Source organism: Leuresthes tenuis, unplaced genomic scaffold, assembly GCF_036924035.1.
Source record: "Leuresthes tenuis unplaced genomic scaffold, fLeuTen1.0.hap1 SCAF_21, whole genome shotgun sequence".
NCBI lineage: Eukaryota > Metazoa > Chordata > Actinopteri > Atheriniformes > Atherinopsidae > Leuresthes > Leuresthes tenuis.
The window spans coordinates 25,402,971-25,422,037 of NW_027325375.1; the positions used below are offsets into that span (position 1 = coordinate 25,402,971).

Here is a 19,067-nt window from a genome sequence, read left to right on the forward strand (position 1 = left end):
AAAGAAAGGAAGATGGCAAAGAGAGAAGTCAGGAGAACAGTGACAATGGCGGCTTGTAAAATAACCATGCTGCTTGAAGGTGAGCACCATCAACATTTTCAGGTACTTGCTTGAGAACCAGACCAAAAGGGTTGTGTGTACCCCTACTAATATGTGTTCATCATGTGACATATCATGTGAGTTATCATGTGATATGTCTGGCAGATATATTAGTTATGAGCTGTCATGTTGTAGGCAGATACTACAAGGAGAAGACTGAGCATTAAAGATTGTCTAATGGTCCTGAGTCAGTACCACATTGATTTTGACCATTAAAATGATGTAGGAGTTTCTTTTTCAGTTATCTCATAGTCAGCACTAAGCCAGTTCAGTTTGGTCTGTCTTCTTCTGCTCACTGCTGTGAGAGTGAGCTTTTTTTTTTTTTTTTTTTTTTTTTGCCTGCCACCTCAGAGCCAATCTGGTATCTGGCAGCTTAAACTCTTAACAAGTAGATAACAATGAAATGGTGTCAAATCACAAACAAGTCAGTTCTTTGATCACACCAGTAACAGTTTTCTGAATTGACAAGCATCAGACAGGCCGGCAGAGTGTGTACACTCTGTTTGACTGTAGTTCCCAAGTGAAGCAGACTGAGGAGGATGTAAACACACAACAACACTCAGCATGGTGGCAGGGCAGCTAGTTCAAAGACTTTTATCAGTTTATTTTTAGTGTTAGATTGCTTAGGACCAACCAACAGGAGTGATTTCACATAAACACAGCGCAGTCAGGACTACTTTTGTCAAAATGATGATTCTATTTTTGTGCAATAGTAGTTGCAGCAATCATATAGTATTTAATCATTGGCAGTATGACTCAGTAGGAAACGTGTTACGGCTACTTTGTTCACATCTCCAAAATATAGTTGGATCATAATTAATGGGAAGAAACTGTGAAATGGTATGTGTCCTTAGCCTGTTGTATTTTAAAGGGCAGTGTCCTTATGACATCATAGAAACTGTGACATATGAATAGTGAAATGTTTAAACCTAACCATCCATTCATCCATCCATTTTCTATACCCGCATAATCCAATTAAGGTTTGCGGGGGGGGCTGGAGCCTATCCCAGTTGTCATTTGGCAAGGGGTGGATTACACCTTGGACAGGTCGCCAGGTCAATAACAGAAGCCCCAAACCATTTTGTAGTGTGCAACTCTAAGCACTTATAGTAATTCCAACGGTAACTGTGCATCTTTATTTTTGACAAAGAAAGGAAAAAAAGGAAAAAAGTGAAAAATGTTGAGTGGGCTTGTTGTCGCGCTGTGGTTTCTTCCAGAGTCGTTGGATGCCTCCATCTGCTCCGTCATAACTCCTGATAAGCACTTGCAGCCAAAATCAACAGTTTGGAATGTGGACATTGTCATGTAGCAAGACGTCAAATGTCTATATTGTGATGTAGTCAGATGGCAAGCGTCAAAGTCTTCATGTACCAAGACGTCAGTGTTGAATGCTATGTTATCATATAGCCTAAAATTAAGCTGCTTATCTGTTGGGAAATGAGAAAAAAAACAACAAAGTTAAGGTACAATTTTTGAGTCTTCATTATGAGAAGCTGCATTTTGTGCTAAGGATCAACATAGCTATTACATGTCCTATGGTGGGATCGAGTTGGTTCTGGGGCCTCCCTGTCGTTCTAATGTAGTGTAAATGTAGAATGCCTGAGGCAGAGAAATACAAGCTTGACAAGCTTGGCAGAGATTCAGTTTGAAAAGGATGATTGTGAGCTGTGAAAATCAGTTAAATGATTAGATTAAAAAGAACTATGTTTTCCTCGTAAACGTAGTGCAGTAGAAGCACATCAACTTAAAATAATTAGGTATTACAGTATCTTAGTAAATATATGTTGGACATATCATTCAGAGGGGCTTTTAACATAGGCAGAGACATGTACAACACTAAAGCATATAGAAAATATAAATAAATATTCTTCAGCATCTTTGCCAGTAGAGTTTATATTAATTAATAAGATTCAGATTCAGATTTGACTGAAACTTCATCAAACCGTCCCAGATGAAATGACAAAGCAGATCACTGTAACCATCAGAGGTTGTAACGCTCCTGTAGCAGTGCTTGACTATTAGCAGCAGTATAGTAGTATAGTAGTTGTGTGTATCGGATTCCTTTGTGATTCCCATGTGCTGTGAAATAGTGTGTTAATGTTAAAGAGTAAAATTATCACTGGTGTACTTTGAGTATTTTCTTACTCTCTCTGTGAGTCAAACTATAATTGTGGGTGAGTGGAAATGTCAGTGGCCAGCCTGCACTTTCTGTCACACACTGTGTGTGTGAGAGAAAAGTGATCAGAGTGATAGTGACTTCCACCATGATAAAACTGGGTCAATGTAACCCCCACCCCCTCCACCACAGGCAATGCTGAAAAAGGAAAAAAAAAGGATGAGGATACCATCACCAGATTCTGTGTGTGGATATAAGCATGGGGACACTGGAGCGTGGTGTGCTTTCTCGAAGGGTTGGTAACTATGTTGTGTTGGGACTGAAAGCATCCCAAGTCTGTTTTGACATGTTCCTTCCTCCCCTGTAGTCTGTGGTTTGCACAGTCACATTATAATCTGTCCCCCTGTATTTTATTTCTACCCACTTTTTTTTCTGGTCCTCCTAGTGGTCTCCCACTCCCTGCGGGATTTGTTTAAAGTAAGGCCTCAAGAATCTAAGCTTAAAATGAAAATCCACCCTGACAGATACTGTTTAAAACAGATATATGTGATGTGCCTCGTTTCAAACTATATGCCTCCCAGTGCAATGGAAGTGAGGATGCCTGAAAATACAATTTCACTGCTGTGTGCTCAATATAAAGTAGCTTAAATAAACAAATGCAATGTGAGTTATTTCGGCAAGTTGCTAATGGTTGAAAGACAAAATCTAAATAATATCCCTCAGGGCAATTAAAAGTGTCTCTTTATTTTAACTGTTTAAACAAAACTAAAAGTTTACTGCCATCGCAGCAGTGCTGTGCCAGCTGATAATATCAGCATGCTAGCATGTATGCAATTGTATTTCCAACATGCTAATGCAAGTATGTTCATCATCGTATAAATACAAGTAGCCTATGGAAATTAGTTAGATAGACTGCACACTTTCTTTGCTAGTGTAAAATTATTCCCATTTATTATACACTGGCAAGCCAATAACTCTTTTAAACAAAAACCAAATTGTTAGCCAAACTGAACTTATCGCTAATGCATGCTAACAACTTAACAACTGAATACCACTACCACCCACAGAACAAAGCTGCTGGATGTTAAAATGGAAATTAAAGCGCTTAAACACAGACTGGTGTATTTTGACAGCATGTGTAGGGGATGGATTTTCATCTTAACAACTGTAATATTTCATTGTAATGTTCAAGAGAAGTCCTATAATGACTGTACTGTAGCTTAAAGATATCAAAGCCAAACACCCACAGTAATTGTAGCAACCTGTTATTTGTAATATTAACCCTAAAGACAAATCAGTTTTTTTTCTTACAAAATGCAATATTTAAGGTACACTAAGGTAATCTCTTTTTGCTGTGTCATGATGTGAACATATCCTTTCCAGCTCTGTTGTATTGTTGTGTATGTGATGACCTGTTTATACCATGGCCTGTACAATTGCTTGTTTCTAATTGGCCCAAAGGATCTGGTTAATTTGGTTTATACCAGAGGCAAGATGAACAGGCTGGATGGATGAGGGCAGGAAGTGTTTCATTTCAGATAATCACATGGATCTGCAGTAAACAGTCTTTAAAGTAAAGAATTCCTCTGAGCCATTTGCTGTGAGTCACTGTGTTGTTTTGCCATGACAATGCAGTGCAAAGACAGCAATGCAAGAAGATTTCTTATGTCCCAAGCTACACAAGCTGACAAACAATAATTTGCCTACAGCGTACACACAGATACTGTAGAAATGTAGTTTAAAACACAAGCATTGCCTTTGAGTTATTTTGTAGGGTTGACATGAAAAGTCAATCTATGTATTACAGTATAATTTAGCTATTTTTAACATCAGCCACGATTGTTATTGGTTTGGCTTATTATTTCACGTGAATGCTCTTGTTAAGAATGAGAACTCCTCAGAGAGATGAAGGTTTTTGCAGCTCATTTCATGTGGCTTTGGGAGCTGAGCTTTTAAGAAGCCTTACTCCCATTAGGATTAGCTGGGATTATGTCCTGCTAACAGCAAACAGGTACACACTCATGCACCTTCAGATATTACTGGGAATCAATTTAGATTTTAAATGTCACATTCATGTAAACACAGATGAGAATCAACTGTCTTGCAAATGGCCGTGGTGTAATCAGGCACAGACTGTGGGGTGGATGTTTAAATGGATGTTTAAATGGATTCAACAAAAGTAAGCACTACCGTGATATCCATTCCAGTCAAACATGCACCTCAGTGTATTTTGTCATTGTAGAGTTTCACCCTCTATTGCAGCCAGTTTGAAGGAGAAATGTGTGACACATGTTAGAGACCGAAACCAAGATGGTACAACAGTGGTTGTTTTTGTATTAGCACTTGGTATGTTTTGTTAATGCAAAAGACACCTTAGAAGTGACTTGCAAAACATATACATTTCTTGTGAACATGTGTCATTCTTTGTAAGGAGAATTTGGAGTTTTACTTTACATTTCACAATTAACATAGCTATTATTTATTTAAAATAAATCACTTTTCCCATTTCTAATATACAGTAGAATAAATTACACTTTATGTAATGCAATTATGTCACCATTTAGTCAATAACTTTTGTTAGCATGTTAGATTTGTATCTAAAATTATGGAACGTAAAGTGTGCTCCATATTTTCAGTGTATGTTACTTAACAGTAATTTTCTGACAGCTCTTTTTCTGTCTCTCCTCTTCTTCATTGGACAGCTTTGCATAAACCCAGATGCCTCCCCTCCCTCTTGACGAGCGCATAGTGGTTATTCAGCGCCCTAAAAACTTAGCCCTATGTGAGGCTTCCCCACAAACCATCCCGCAGCACTCCTCTCATATAACAAGTTCTTCCAATGGACATGTTCCGAACCCTTCGCATCTCCACCCGTCTCAGTCACATTTTTATTCACCTTCATATAAATCTCTGAGTGTGGAATGCAAGCGCAGGTCTTCACGAGTGCAGAAATTCAAGGACGAGCCACAGGTCACCCCAGCAGGTGCCAGACACATCCCAAGCCACTGCCATAGCAATGGTATAGTAACTCTTGCCCCACGACTGCCCTCCCACACACATACAATAGATATCAAGGTATCAGTGGACAAAGGAGGACGGGGATTATTCAGCAACTCATTAGGGCGAAATGGAAATGTAAAAGGTGGCAGAGGGAAAAGTGCCTCTTTCCAGCTGGATCAAGGACAATGTGAGACAAAAACTGGAAGTACAGGGAGGCCGGGTGGAACTGAGCACAAGTCACAGCGAATCCGTCAGCTGTCATCTTCCCCTGGAGGGGTCCTACAGTTTGTCCCCGCTCAGGCACAGCAGCATAAGTTCAGGGCTGAAAAGGAGAAAGAAAACACGAGTTTTCATAACAGAAGTCAGAGTCACAAAAAGAATTCCAAACTGGGAACTGTCCATCAAAGCCATAATAGCCAGAGTCTGCCCTACCACCACAACTCCGTCCCTGTCCCCCATGCTTCCATCCTAAACTCCAACTATCCCTCCTCCCCTCCCTCCCAATCCACCCATGTTCCATTTCAGCAGTTTAGCCAGCCCCACCCACCTCGCACGAGGGATCACCGCCCTCATATTCTTCATGGTCTTTCCCTCTCGCCTTGCTCCTCCCATGTCGGAGGGTTCCCCAGCCCTGACCATACCTGCACCATCGATTGTACACATCCATTCATCTGTGGCTGCTGGAGGTTGGTAAGATGCCGGGGATGTAAGGGCGACTCTTCGAGCTTCCAAGGAGGTGGTGGAAGTACGTCCACCTCATTTTCCTGTGGTCACAATGCTGGAGCAGTGAAGAGAGGAAGTAAAGAAATGGGCCTGAGAAATCTGGGTGGGTGTCTCTCCACCGCCTCCACCTCCAACACCTCTTCGACTAACAGTACTGCATCTGACTGTCGAGCAAGCTTATTTAAGCCTCTCCACTGTGCCTCCTGCTCCGGTGAGGCTGGAAATTTTGAGAGTCCTGCTATCCTTCGCAAAAGACTAGTAGGAGGATGCCTGCCCTGCACTCCTCTGTCCACTTCTGCCCCCCTAAGGGCAATACAGAGCTGTGTGACAGGCTGCAACCCCAAAGCCTCTCAAACAGGCAGTTCCACCTGCAGCTATTGCAGCAGCGACCCCATAGTGGTGACATTCAACCCTCGTCGAGGCAAACCCCTGGGAAGAGGCACCGGACCATCTCATCCAATGGCTATGTTCCAAGATGATGATGACTACAGTGTGCGTACTATCTGGCCTGAAGAACTGGCCAAGAAGATGACCCACTCTAAAGCTCAAAAGAACAACTGTGCCGGGATGGGAGTCGGAGTTGGGAAAACCTGTGCAAGCCAGGCCCAGAATGGTAGTAACGGAACAGGCCTAGCCCTCTTGGACTGTCAAAACCTTCAGGAATACGCACAGATGCATTATACAGACCATGCTGGCCGACGGCGTCTTCAGCAGGGAAAAATGGCTGCCCTTGATTTTGTAGGCTGTAGGCTGGGATCTGGGTATGATGATGGACGCAGTTCTCTGAAAAGGCTCCTGAATAAAGCAGAAGATATAGGAATTAGCGATGGTCCTGAGCAAGATGAAGATGTAGCATATCCCCAATCCCCCTCTCCCCGCTCTGTGTCCCCACCGTCCCCTGTATCCTTTTCCCCTCCACCCTCTGCCCCTAGCACACTCATCAAGCCCAAACCTTGGCAGAGAGACAGGGAAGGAGGACACTCTCTACCATCAGCTCAGTCCCTTCACCTGGCCCTGAACTCCCTGAACAGAGAGCAAGATGAGGAGAACAACAGAAGTAAGAAAATCTTACAATTCATCAGAGTGCAGCAGATTAAAAGCACATGATTGATGAAGAAACTCAATCTCCACTATAATCACTAAACCAGGGTTTTTAACATCAAATCAATCTATGATGTATCAAAAATGTAAAAAAAAAAAATCATATTGGTCAGTTTCAACTGTTATGTTTTGAAAATGCTTTAATGATAGTTAATCCCTTTCTTTGACTTAAAAAAAATAAATAATTGCATTGATTTACACAAGCATGGATACACTTTCATGCAAGTAATGAAAAACTACCAATGTTTTTCCAGTGCGCCTCTCTCTGCCGCTTTCCTCCTCGTTGCCAGCTTCTCTGTCTGATGAAACTGCGATGACTCCCGATGTTGAGAACGCTGTCATCAGTGCGATCCTGCCCTTCCTGTTTCTGGGCAACGAGAGAGATGCCCAGGACCTGGACCTACTGCTGCGCCTCAACATCGGCTACGTAGTCAACGTGACCACACACCTGCCCCTCTACCATGTCAACTCTGGCCTGCGCTACAAAAGACTCCCAGCCACCGACAACAGCAAGCAAAACCTCCGACAGTACTTTGAGGAGGTTTTTGAGTTCATTGGTGAGAGCCCCACAGCTGTTCCTCTTATGTGCATTTGTGTGTAAATCATAAGCCAAATGAGGCTATCAGCCAATACTAAGTACAGTAGCTGGGTTTCCGTTCACATTTTGGCTAACTCATGCACATTTACATTTGAAGTGTTTACATGTTGATTAATATACAGTCTTCCATTTTTCATTTGATAAATTTCAAATTCCATAGACCTGTTTAAAGTGAATAAACTAGGCTGTGTAGTGTCACTAGAGGATGGCAGTAAAAACTACATTGAAGAAGTAGTTGTCCTAACTTAAACTAGTTACTAGTTAACTAAATTGTTACATCACATGTTGCTGCTCCCAGTAGCCATGTGTTAATCTGAAGGTTTGGGGAACAGCTCAATTACTCTTCCTTTGGCAGTTTGACGGAGGCATATTATCAGCATTATTATTGTTTGCATTCAGTAAAGAAAAAGTAAACCAGGATGTGGAAGCTTAAGTTTTATTTTAGTAGTTTAATCTTGAACGAATTAAGTGGAATTATTTAAAAGTGTCTTCTTTGCTTTTGGCTAACAATGAGCAGCATTTCCTATAGTGGGGTCAAAACTTACTATAAAGATAATTTGGTTTCAGGAATCAACGAGGTTAAACCGGCGTTTGATCCTGACCCATGGCAAAATAAAGGCAATAACCCTTCCAAAAAGAAAATACACTTACTATACAATTAAGAACATGCCAAGTAATAGGACACGTGTTCTCATATTGGAGTTAGTGTTTTGAAATTGAGAAAGAAGAATAATACTTTCAGTGAGACTCTAATTTGAACTTCTCTCAGGTGAATCCCTGGGCCCGTTCACGCCGCCCACACAGTGATTTACCTTTAGAAAAGTTTTGTTGTTGCTGTTTCAAACTTTTGTTTTGTGTTTTTATGAGGAAAAAATAGTGACTCAAGCATGGATGTGGACATTTTGGTTGTTTAAGGGTTTAATTATTTGTTTATAATGCAATGCTACCTGTCAATGCACTCGTGTTTGCTAAATGTATATGTCTGTTGTAAGTTTTATTGACCTGTCTAAGAAGGGTTTTCACAGCTAAAAACACAATTGAGCTAATCTGTTTGTTGTTCTCATCCACAGAGGAGGCATATCAGAGTGGACAGGGAGTGTTGGTGCACTGCCAGGCAGGCGTGTCCCGTTCTGCAACCATTGTCATCGCCTACCTGATGAAGCACACCCTCATGACAATGACAGATGCCTACAAATACGTGCGGAGCCGACGCCCCGTGGTGTCACCTAATCTAAACTTTATGGGCCAGCTTTTGGAGTTCGAGAGGGACCTCAACTCTGGGGTGACTCCTCGGATCTTGATGCCTAAACTTGACGGCGTGGAGACGCAGGTGTGAGAGAGGTCAGGGGTCAGGAGTGTGTAGCATTACTGAAGGTGAAGAAGAATTAATCTAGATATTTGAATGACCGCACGAGTGCAGCACAGTTTAAAGGAGAGATCCAATGAGAAATAGAACACCTGGGAAATGTTGATGTGTTTGGCAGTTAATGCACTTTTAATACTGTGAAACATGAGACAAAGGACTAAATGGTTCATTTGTTAAAGTAGTAATTATTGATCTTCATCCAGTATACTGTTTATAAGATCATGTGCCAATATTTTGTATAGCTCTAACTAATTCAAATATCTATTTACCTCCTCTTTTTTGTTGCCCTTGTTTACATTCACAGAAAAAGTGACTTTGTTGCCATACATCATAAATGCATGCAGAACATGAATGCAACAGTGGAAAGGTTCATTTCTTGTCCTTTATCCGTATCACCACTCTGATGTTTCCACCACACGTAGCAGCAAACAGGTCATTACAATGCACTTTACTCCCCATGCATTCAATTTATTATCACCCACCGATTTATCACAAAAAAAGAAAAGACCTCAAGTACTGCTCTTGGTCATTTTGTTGTTGTTGTTGTTTTTTTTCTAATTTGAGAACTCTGCAATAGACCAGCAAGGACCTAGTGGGGAAACTTATCACAAAAAGGACAAATGGTTTTATTTTAGTGAAATAGACTGTAGAATGGCCAAGGCGAAGTACTACAGAGCTGTGCTCCATGTTAATTCAAGAGCAGGTGTCATTAGCTCACAGTGTTAATGTGAACTGTTGAACATGTAGGTAATACAATGCAACAAAAAAAAGCTCATTATAAAGGCATTTACAGTACAGCTGAAATTGAATCACAAATCAGCTTTTTTTGTTCATACACACTATGATTACAGTAACTTTGACCAGAGGTGTGGATTGGCAGGATTTGTCCCGCTGTTATGATGTGTTTTAAACCCTGTTCAAACAGTTTTGGTTTTTTTGTTTTGGTTAATTTTCCATGATGTAGCAAGCTCAATCTGTAGCGTGAATCAGCCCTTTAGTGCTTAAATTTAAAAGAGCACACGGTTGTATGGATTACTGTTAAGAAGCGACCTTTAACATCCTGCTTAACTTCTCTGGATGTGATTTGTTTTTCCATATTTAAGGACTTGCTTTAATAACGTAACTCTGAACTTGTGACTGAACTGGCTTATGACAGTTTAGATGTGTTACTTTTCAAATGAAGAGCATGGAGCTAATTTGGAACCGTCTTTTTCCACAGGTGGTGACGTTTTAGCTTATTCGCTATTATTATTTCTAATATCCATTATTTTGCCTTATAGTCCATACTGACCTTCTTATTCTTGTTTCTCATGACTATGGCATTATCTTCATTATGAAGATTTTGGTTTAATTAGAGAAGGTTACTTGATTCACTGTGATCCCTTCTTCACCGTAACTCAGATTCAAGTGTAGTTTCACACACCTGAAATTACAGCCCCTGTACAGCTATCCTGCAGAAAGAATCAGAAGTGGACGGAACACAGACTCGTGTGAAGTATAGCATGTTTTAATAGTGAGGTTTTACTTATCAGGACATAATAAAAACTGATCTGGTCTCAAATGATGTGAATGCAACCTCGGATTAACAACAGTCATATTACACAGATATAACAAAAACTAGTGTAAAAAAACTAAGTACATCCCATGATTTTGTAGGTTGTTGAACATATTTTAACAGTAAACCTTGAAAATTTGTTTTGTGTATGATGATATTAATTTCTCACAATGCTATGGAGGAATTTTTTATCCATTCTTCTTCACAGCATTGCTTCAGTTCATTGAGGTTTGCAGCATTGGTTTATGCACAGCTCTCTTAAGGTCCCACCACAGCATTTCAGTCAGGTTGAGGTCTGGACTTGCAACTGGACCATTGCAACACCTTGATTCTTTTTCACACATTCTGTTCTAGATCTGCTGCTGTGTTTGGGATCATTGTCCTGTTGATGAGCCAGTTTCAACCAAGCTTTAGCTGTCGGACAGATGGCCTCACATCTTGAATTTTTAGGTATACAGAGGAGTTCATGGTGGACTCAATGACTTCAAGGTGTTCAGGTCCGATATTTGAGCTGATATGCTGTGTTTGGTTTCCTCCAAACGTGCTGCTGGTCATTATAACCAAACATCTAAGCTTTGGTCTGGTCTGTCCAAAGGACATTGTTCCAGAAGTCTTGTGGTTTAGGTAACTTTACAAACCTAAGCTGTGCTGCCATGTTCTTTTTAGAGAGAAGAGGCTTTCTCCTGCAACCCTTCCAAACAAGCTTTCTTTTGCCTTTAAAATAATTGCCAAAACTTCCTCTTTTATACTTTATTATGATCATTTATCAGATTAGCAGCACCTGGCTACTTTCTTTCCTAATTCCTATGGAAGCAGTAACGATGTACTTAGTGTTTCACACTATTCCTCTACATTTTGGCTTAGTTTTTGTTAAATAAATAATGACACTGTGTAAGTGTTGTTGTTCATCTGAGGCTCCATTTACCTGACTTTAAGAGCTGGTGAGGACCAGATCATTTCTGATTACACCCTGACATGTAAAACATTAGATCTTACAGATGGTGTACTCTCCTTCTCACATGACTGTGAGCGGTTGCAGAAAGAGTCGGTGAAATTTGCCTTCATAAAGTATGTTAGTATAAAATAGTTACAAAATGTCTCTATTCACCAGTTACTAATAAGCATTCAGTCACTCGATTCAAAGCATCGGAGCTGATTAGCGCAGCTGTTTTCTATTCTGCAAGCTAACAAAGACGTTATTTTGCACTTTTCTAAAGTGATAACACACACACATTTTTGATAATGTAATGTTAATGTATACAGTCAATTTGGAAGTATCAGCTGTGAAGTAGTGTCAAGTTTAACTTACTTGTAAAGAACAGAGTTCAAATAGGCAAGGGTGTAGGAAGTGGGGGCATGCGCTCTTATTAGACTTATTTGATTTAATGGAGTTCCTCCATTACTTGTGGAACCCATCTCAACACAACATAATGAAATCTAGTGTGGGAGTTTTTCTTTTAATTGAGAGTGCTGACTGACAGATGGCTGAAAGTGGAGGGATTTTACAGACTTCTTCAATTATTTAAACGAAAGCTCACTTGAGAACACATGAGCTTAAAAAAGGTAAAAGCGTTTTGTATTCAGACAAATCCAAACAAAATTAGAAGTAAATTAGTTCAATGAACTGAGATGCAGCAAAGTCCTGTTAATTTCTGTAATATTTGTTGCCCATTTTTCACAAAATGCCCTGATACAGCTTCTAAAAACCAAAATGCCTTCAGATTAGCCTTGTGTAACTTGGTCCTCAGTTGCTGTCAAGACTTGGTGATATGTTGGGTTTATTTTCTGGTTAGATAACTTTGATATAGGCGTTTATATTTTTGTACAATCAAACTTAATTATGTTGTGTATTTTTTTGGTTTGTTTGTTTTGTTATTATTACATGATTCTTTTTTTATGTATGAAAAGCCATCTGGACAGAATGACAGTCTCCTTCTCTGCTATGACACTATGGATCTTCAGTGGGGCTCTGTGGTGCAGGTGCACACTTCAGCTGTCATCAGGCCTTGGTTATAGAAGGCCAACATGCCCTACTCCTGTTTTTACCTCTTGCCTTTCTTTCAGCTGGAGATTCTTCAGCCAAATATGCTTTCCACCCCTCCTTGTCTCTCCAGCTCAGCTTACAGAAGGTTGGAGTTTTCAACTTTGAAGAGGACCTGTTGCTAAAGCTCTTTGAATTTTATATGGACTTTATATGCAAAATGGCTGCCGAAGCAGTTTCTTTGATGCCACGCTGTGTGGACTTGCTGTGCAGTTAAGTCATTGCTGACCTCAGACGTTTGTACTTGAGAGACACTTTGAAGGAAACTTGTCTTTAATTCACATGAACTGTAGGGCCAGTATGTCTGTGAGTGTCTGCGTGTGTGTGTGTGTGTACAAATCCTCGGTTTGTGTCTTGCATTTGAAAAGAGGAGAGTTGTTAGATGCTGTGTGTATGATAACTTTTAGGGAACATTGTATATCTGTGCATTGCTTACTCGTGGGAACTCATTTATTCCTGTTTGTATTTTACTGCTCATTTTTAAACGTGTTATTTCCTGTACCAAATACTGAATTTAAGGAGCTGGATTCAAAGGAATGATGTTGAGATAACTCAAGAAAAAAGCAGACCACCTCCTTCCTTCTTTGCGGGGGTAAGAACTCTTCAGGTATGACTATCGTAGTAATGCTGTGCTGTTTCGCTGTCCCGCCTCCTCCAGAGACCCAAAAACTCATATTATCTAACCTGTGATGCTCTTCTGTCGTCCCTTCCCTTTTCATAATTGATTGATTCTCTTAAGCAAATGTAATATTTTCATATTGTAATATCTTGTCCTTGTACTTAGATGTTTTTTCCTTAATGTACCGACTATACTCGTCATAATTCTTTGAGATGCACTGTGACAAATACAATGCTGCTATATCACCAAGACTTTGATTCTGTTCGTCATATTTAGCAGATGGCACATGCTGAGTAATGCTTAATGTGACTGAAAGTGGTCTTTCTGCTTTAATGGCTTAAATTCATTTAATTGTGCTGCCTTGGTGCGATTTGTTCATCTCAGAGTGCACAAGGATGTGTAGCTGCCCACAGTGGTCTTCCTTTATAAGCATGACAGAAAGCGGAGAGAGTTAGGTAGAGCTGTAAGAATTTCCATCTCATTGCTCGCTGTGTTGCTATTTTTCACAATACTGTTATTGTTGGCAGATATTGTCCATGTTCAGTGACTATTTTGACAAAAGAGATCAAGACTGTTTTAATATCAGCATTTATCCAAATAGATTATGACGAGAATATCGCTTTGAGGAAAACACTGTGGCGAAAAATGACATAAATCTCTCAAACTTGAGTTTTGACAAGATTTGTATCACTTGTTTCAAAGTATAATAAGGTGCAGATGTGTAGCTGTGATGCTCACCTGCTCATTGTATGTATGGTTTGAAATTTAATTTCTATGAAAAGGATGTATACACATGATTGGTCAGTCCTCTACTGAAAGACTGTGAACTTCCAGATGGTTTTCAAAAACTTTTGTTCAGGCGCTCGTGATCCAGTGAGTGCAGTGGATGATTTGACAAATTTGAAAAAATGTGGTGCCATCTACAGGTCGATATTTCTCTGTTAGATTTGGGATATCAATCACCTTCTAAACAATATCATTACTGTGATTACATTAGCACTTTGCTTAAAGCATCAAGCAAAAAAAGTGCTTCCACTGCCAGCAGGCCTGTGGACTGTTAGACTTATTTTAATTAAACAAATGCAGAAACAGTGCACAAAACTGCACATTGTGTTTCTGTCAAATTTTTATGTTGACTCGAGCTTTACTGTGTTACAAATCCGTGTATTTCAGTGGCAAGATAGGTACTGATTTTGGCTCTTAAAAACAAAACTTCTTGAGCCGACAATGCTGGGTACACATGAACACATGCATTTTTTAAAACTTTTAAAAACCCTCTCCTTCCCCTGAATAAACAACATGTAAAAACAAAAAAATCAACACATATTCTGAGACTAAACCCTGGAGATAATGGCGCACAATCTTGACTTTACGAACCAGAACTCCCAGTTTCTCCATCCACACATAAACTTTACAGTCAGAGTCAGGGAAAATCCTCATCCTGGAAGGTGTATTCCAAAACTTCTCAAAACTGTATTTGCATGTGGATGATAGGTGCAAACACAAGGAGTTTCTACACAAGTTTCTACACAATCTTTAAGCAGCCTCGAGGCATTATTGTCTTCACTTACAACTACTCTGCAGACAATTTACATGACTGAGGGGTTTATCTTTTGAATGCTGTTGGAAATATTAATAAGCGGATCCCTTCAAATACTGTATTTCGCCATATCAAAAGCCAAAAAGTCAAAGATACTCTGTTGTGCATCACGTGACTAAAAACAAACAGAAGATAGAATTTGAAATAAAATATTGCATGGAAACAGCTATGAAAAATAACTACTGATTATGTTTTCTCTATCAACTAATCAGTTATTGGACTAATTGTTTTGGTTCCATACAGTATGTGTAGTTATCTTATACCATAATTAGATTATTTTGAAATAATAAGACTAAGTTGAAGAAATGAATATGTGACAAGATTTGGGTAAAACGGACAAAGGTATAATCCCACATACGGTAAAGAAAGATGAATTAGCTGCCTCTTATGTTTAGTGTTTTTATTTATGATAAACTGCCTCAAGCTTCCGAAAAATGTAAAATATGTTGGAATATGTTGGTTTTAATTTGCTTCCTCATACGAAGTATGTTCTTGACATGCATACAAAGTGTAAAAAAAATCATCTATAACTCACAGTGTAGCACAAAAATATATGCAAAGTGAAGTGGTATTCTTCAAAGAATGTGTAGCTTGAAAGCCAGTGTGAGGATTATTAGTTTTTTTTAATATTCCATTTATACAGGAAATCCCAGAGGAAGTTTGAAGTTTACAAAGTAACTAACAGAAAAGGTTCTCACATGTAAATGTGGATGTAAATGATCAGAAAAGTCTTGACTGCTTTGGATTTGTTTCCCTCCCCGCATGGAGTCTTCCTCCCATCCATCCATGCAGAAGAGTTCTCCAGCACACTGGCTGCATGAGGAGGTTTGAAAACAAGGCCCGGTATTTCACACAAGTGCTCTCTGGATAGCAGCTGCTGACTAACTCAGTTCAGACATGCACACTTGCTTCGATTTCTCACGTTTGATTTGCAGCAGCTTTGACTGACCTGACACCTGTGTTTGTGACATGAGTGAAGTTTCCCCATCAAGTGATTCAACTGTTGTCTTGCCTCTTATGTTGGTTATAGCTGAATATAGTAATGTTACCATAATAGCATCCTACTGTGTGCAGTACAAAACCTGATGGCTGGATTGTGAAATTGTTCTCTATGTTCGTTTTTAGTAAACAAACTGGAACCTGCTCTTTTAATAATAAAAACAAACTGAGAAATAATTTTGGGTTGATTTATTACTTTTGTGTGTCTGTGTGTGAGGGTGTGAGTGCACTGAAAGCTCTGGTGTGCTCGCTCGGTCATCTGATCACCAGCACTCTCTGAATGAAGTTAGTAGTGTTTGGAAAGTATTGAGCAGTCGTGTTACTGTCAATACAAATTGCAACTGATGATTCAGATGATCATCTGTTTTGCTCATCATCATTACATAAGGCTGGTTTGGGATTCACAGTGGTGAGATGAGGCACCCAGGGGCAGATCAATCAGAGACAGGGAGGTTAAAACAAACTAATCATCTGCCTGCAGTAACTACTTCAAACAGCTCTACTGTACTATTTGTGTTGGGATGTGAGGATAAGGTTTATACAAGCCCAAATAAATAAAAAGTTGGGACATAAATAAAAACAATGCAAGAATTTCCATATCTCATAATCCAATAATTGTATTCAAGACCGAAGAGAGAACATATCAAAATGTTGACAGTGAGACATTTTTCTATTTAATTAAAAACATTGGCTCATTTGATGGCAGTCTCAAAGAAGTCGGACAAGTCCATGTTTCCCCACTGTGTGGCGTCACCTCTTTACACTGTATCTGTGGATGGCACGGTGAACTGTGTTCACAATGATTTCTGGAAGTGTTCCTGAGCCCATGCAGTGATTTCCATGACAGAAACATGCATGTTTTAATGAAGTGCTGCCCTTAGGGCCTGAAGAGCACAGTATAGATTTTCAGCTGTGTCCCTAGTCCACAGAGATGTCTCCAATTCTCTGAATGTTTTTGCAGATTACTGAACCACTGCACATCTTTATGTCTGAGACCCTGACTCTCTTAGATGCTCTTTTCATACCTGGTCATGTGATTGATTTGTTGCCAATTAGCCTCATTGGTTGCAACCTGTTCCTCCAGCTGTCTCTTTTTAGTACCAATCACCTTTCCAGCTTTTTATTGCCCTGTCCCAACTTTTATGAGACATCTCGCTGCCATCAAATATTTAATATCATTCACAACATTTTTCATTCAATAGTCAAATGGATCACTTTCACTATTTGACATGTTTTCTATATTATGTTGCAAATAAAATATTAGTTTATAAGATTTGCAAATCATTGGCTTCTGTTTTATTTGCATTTTACTCAGTGTCCCTGAGTTTTTGAGAATTGGAGTTCTATATAGCTCAGCTCATGGACAATAACTTGTTAGTATAGTATATGGTCGTCTGATCAATACATTGCAGTCATAAATGAGATTTAAGATCTGCCATCATCAGTCTGCTGGAAGATCAAAGAGCAGACATGTTGCAGGATAGCTCATCGGTCATCAGTGCATTAGAAGCTTTAGCGTGTAACTCAGTGGTTATTTTAGAGAATGTTAACAGTGTTTAAAGGTCGAAGAGGCCATGTCTGATATTCTGCTTTTAAAGAGCCTCAAGTCATCTAACGGTAATGCTCACCCAGATAATGCATCAAGCAATTTGTTTTTTCAATATCAATGCTAAAGCTACTGGTGAACTTGAAACACATCCAGCATTTCAGTGCCTGCTCGCCACCCAGTCCCATCATGGAATCAATGGCCCAAATGGCTTAAAATGAAAATCTTTTACCCACATTGTTTCAATATTCATCGACCACAACCTAGAGGCACAGAACTGTGCTGCGTGTCGCATGGAATCAAGTAAAAAAGAGTCAGCAACGCATTGACCAGGTTCTGCAAGTTTTATTTCAAACTGCACCGTGTTTGGAAGGGCAGCGATTATCCAACATGAGTAACTCAGGTAGATCTGATTTAATTCATTTAATAATCATACACATTTGTCATAATTGCCTAATTTATATTGTTTGTTTTTTGTCACAAATTAAAATTGACTTTCTTAGTGAAGTGCATGAGGTAAAAATGTGGTAAAGAGACGTTGTTTCTCAGATTTGACGTCTCCAGACTCAGAGGTCCCGGTGTGCCACAGAGGTAATTAAGTTCAGCTTAATTAAGATCAGTTAATTAACTAAAAAGAAATACAAGAAAACTCAATTATTCTCAATATTTTTGGCACACTGAAAACACAGTGATAAAATAAATCTATGTTCCCTTAAATTAACATCTTAAGGCCTATTCTTTTCTCATCTAAGTCATTTTCGTCACTCAACTCATTTGTGCAATGCTTAACCACTTTTAATCGTGAAAATAATATGCAGTCATGATGTATCACCCTGCCTAATTACAACAGAGAATCACCTGCAGAGGTGAAAGAGGAGCTCTCTGGGACCATCTGGCGAACATTTTGCACACAACCCTTACAGCCATGTCCTGGTTTGTACCTGCTGCTTCCGTTCCTCACAGTATGTGCCAGGAAATGTGCTAAAAACGTACATATGTACTCACAGTATCACAACTGGCCCTAACATGACCGAAAAATGACCGAAAAAGCTATGTTACATGTGAAGATCGGCAGAAAACAGACAACATGTGTTTCTCTGTGAGATATAATAACATATAAACAAGTGATGTAAAGGGGTTTTCACAGCCAGGGACTGTGGGCTTCCCTTAAAAAGATAACATTCTGCCTGTCTTTGCAATCATTTTGAGAGTTCATGTGGTTATTATGAGTCACGTTGTTGACATTTAGTGTGTCTTGGTGACTGTTTTGCGTCTCACGGTGGTTATTTCGAGTCTTCTGTTCTGTTATGCCATGTTGTTTAGAGTGTCTTTGTTGTCATTTTGTTTCATTGTGGTGATCGTTCTAGTTTATGTGGCTGTCTGGTGGTGGTTGTTTTGTGTCTCTGGGAAACCGGAAATAATCCTCCAAGAATATTCTATTTATGAAGAATAAGTCTCTTGATCCAACTCTCACACATCTAGATTATTCTGTATGTTATGTAATTTTGTTAACTAAATCAATAGCGTTTAAAAGTTTAGGTTCACTTGATTCACACAAATTTTATGCTTGTCTCTTTTCCTTGTTGTGCATAGAACATTCTCCCCTCTGTTTCTTCTAAATTAAGATATATATTATCAGACCTTTTACGATTTGAATCTGTAATATACCTGAAATGAAGCTGTAGGCTCATGATAGATCAGGCT

General features: G+C 39.4%; 1 protein-coding gene across 1 annotated transcript in view; it reads left to right on the forward strand.

Annotated features, from left to right (window-relative positions):
• Positions 1-19,067, forward strand: part of LOC140279301 (uncharacterized) — a 33,087-nt gene that overhangs the window by 9,333 nt on the left and 4,687 nt on the right. The window contains exons 2-5 of the mRNA XM_072374420.1: positions 4,918-6,995; positions 7,294-7,596; positions 8,708-8,967; positions 12,623-12,687. Of these exons, the coding sequence (XP_072230521.1) occupies positions 4,934-6,995; positions 7,294-7,596; positions 8,708-8,967; positions 12,623-12,687 (2,690 nt within the window). The 5' untranslated portion in view covers positions 4,918-4,933. The remainder of the gene's footprint in view (positions 1-4,917; positions 6,996-7,293; positions 7,597-8,707; positions 8,968-12,622; positions 12,688-19,067) is intronic.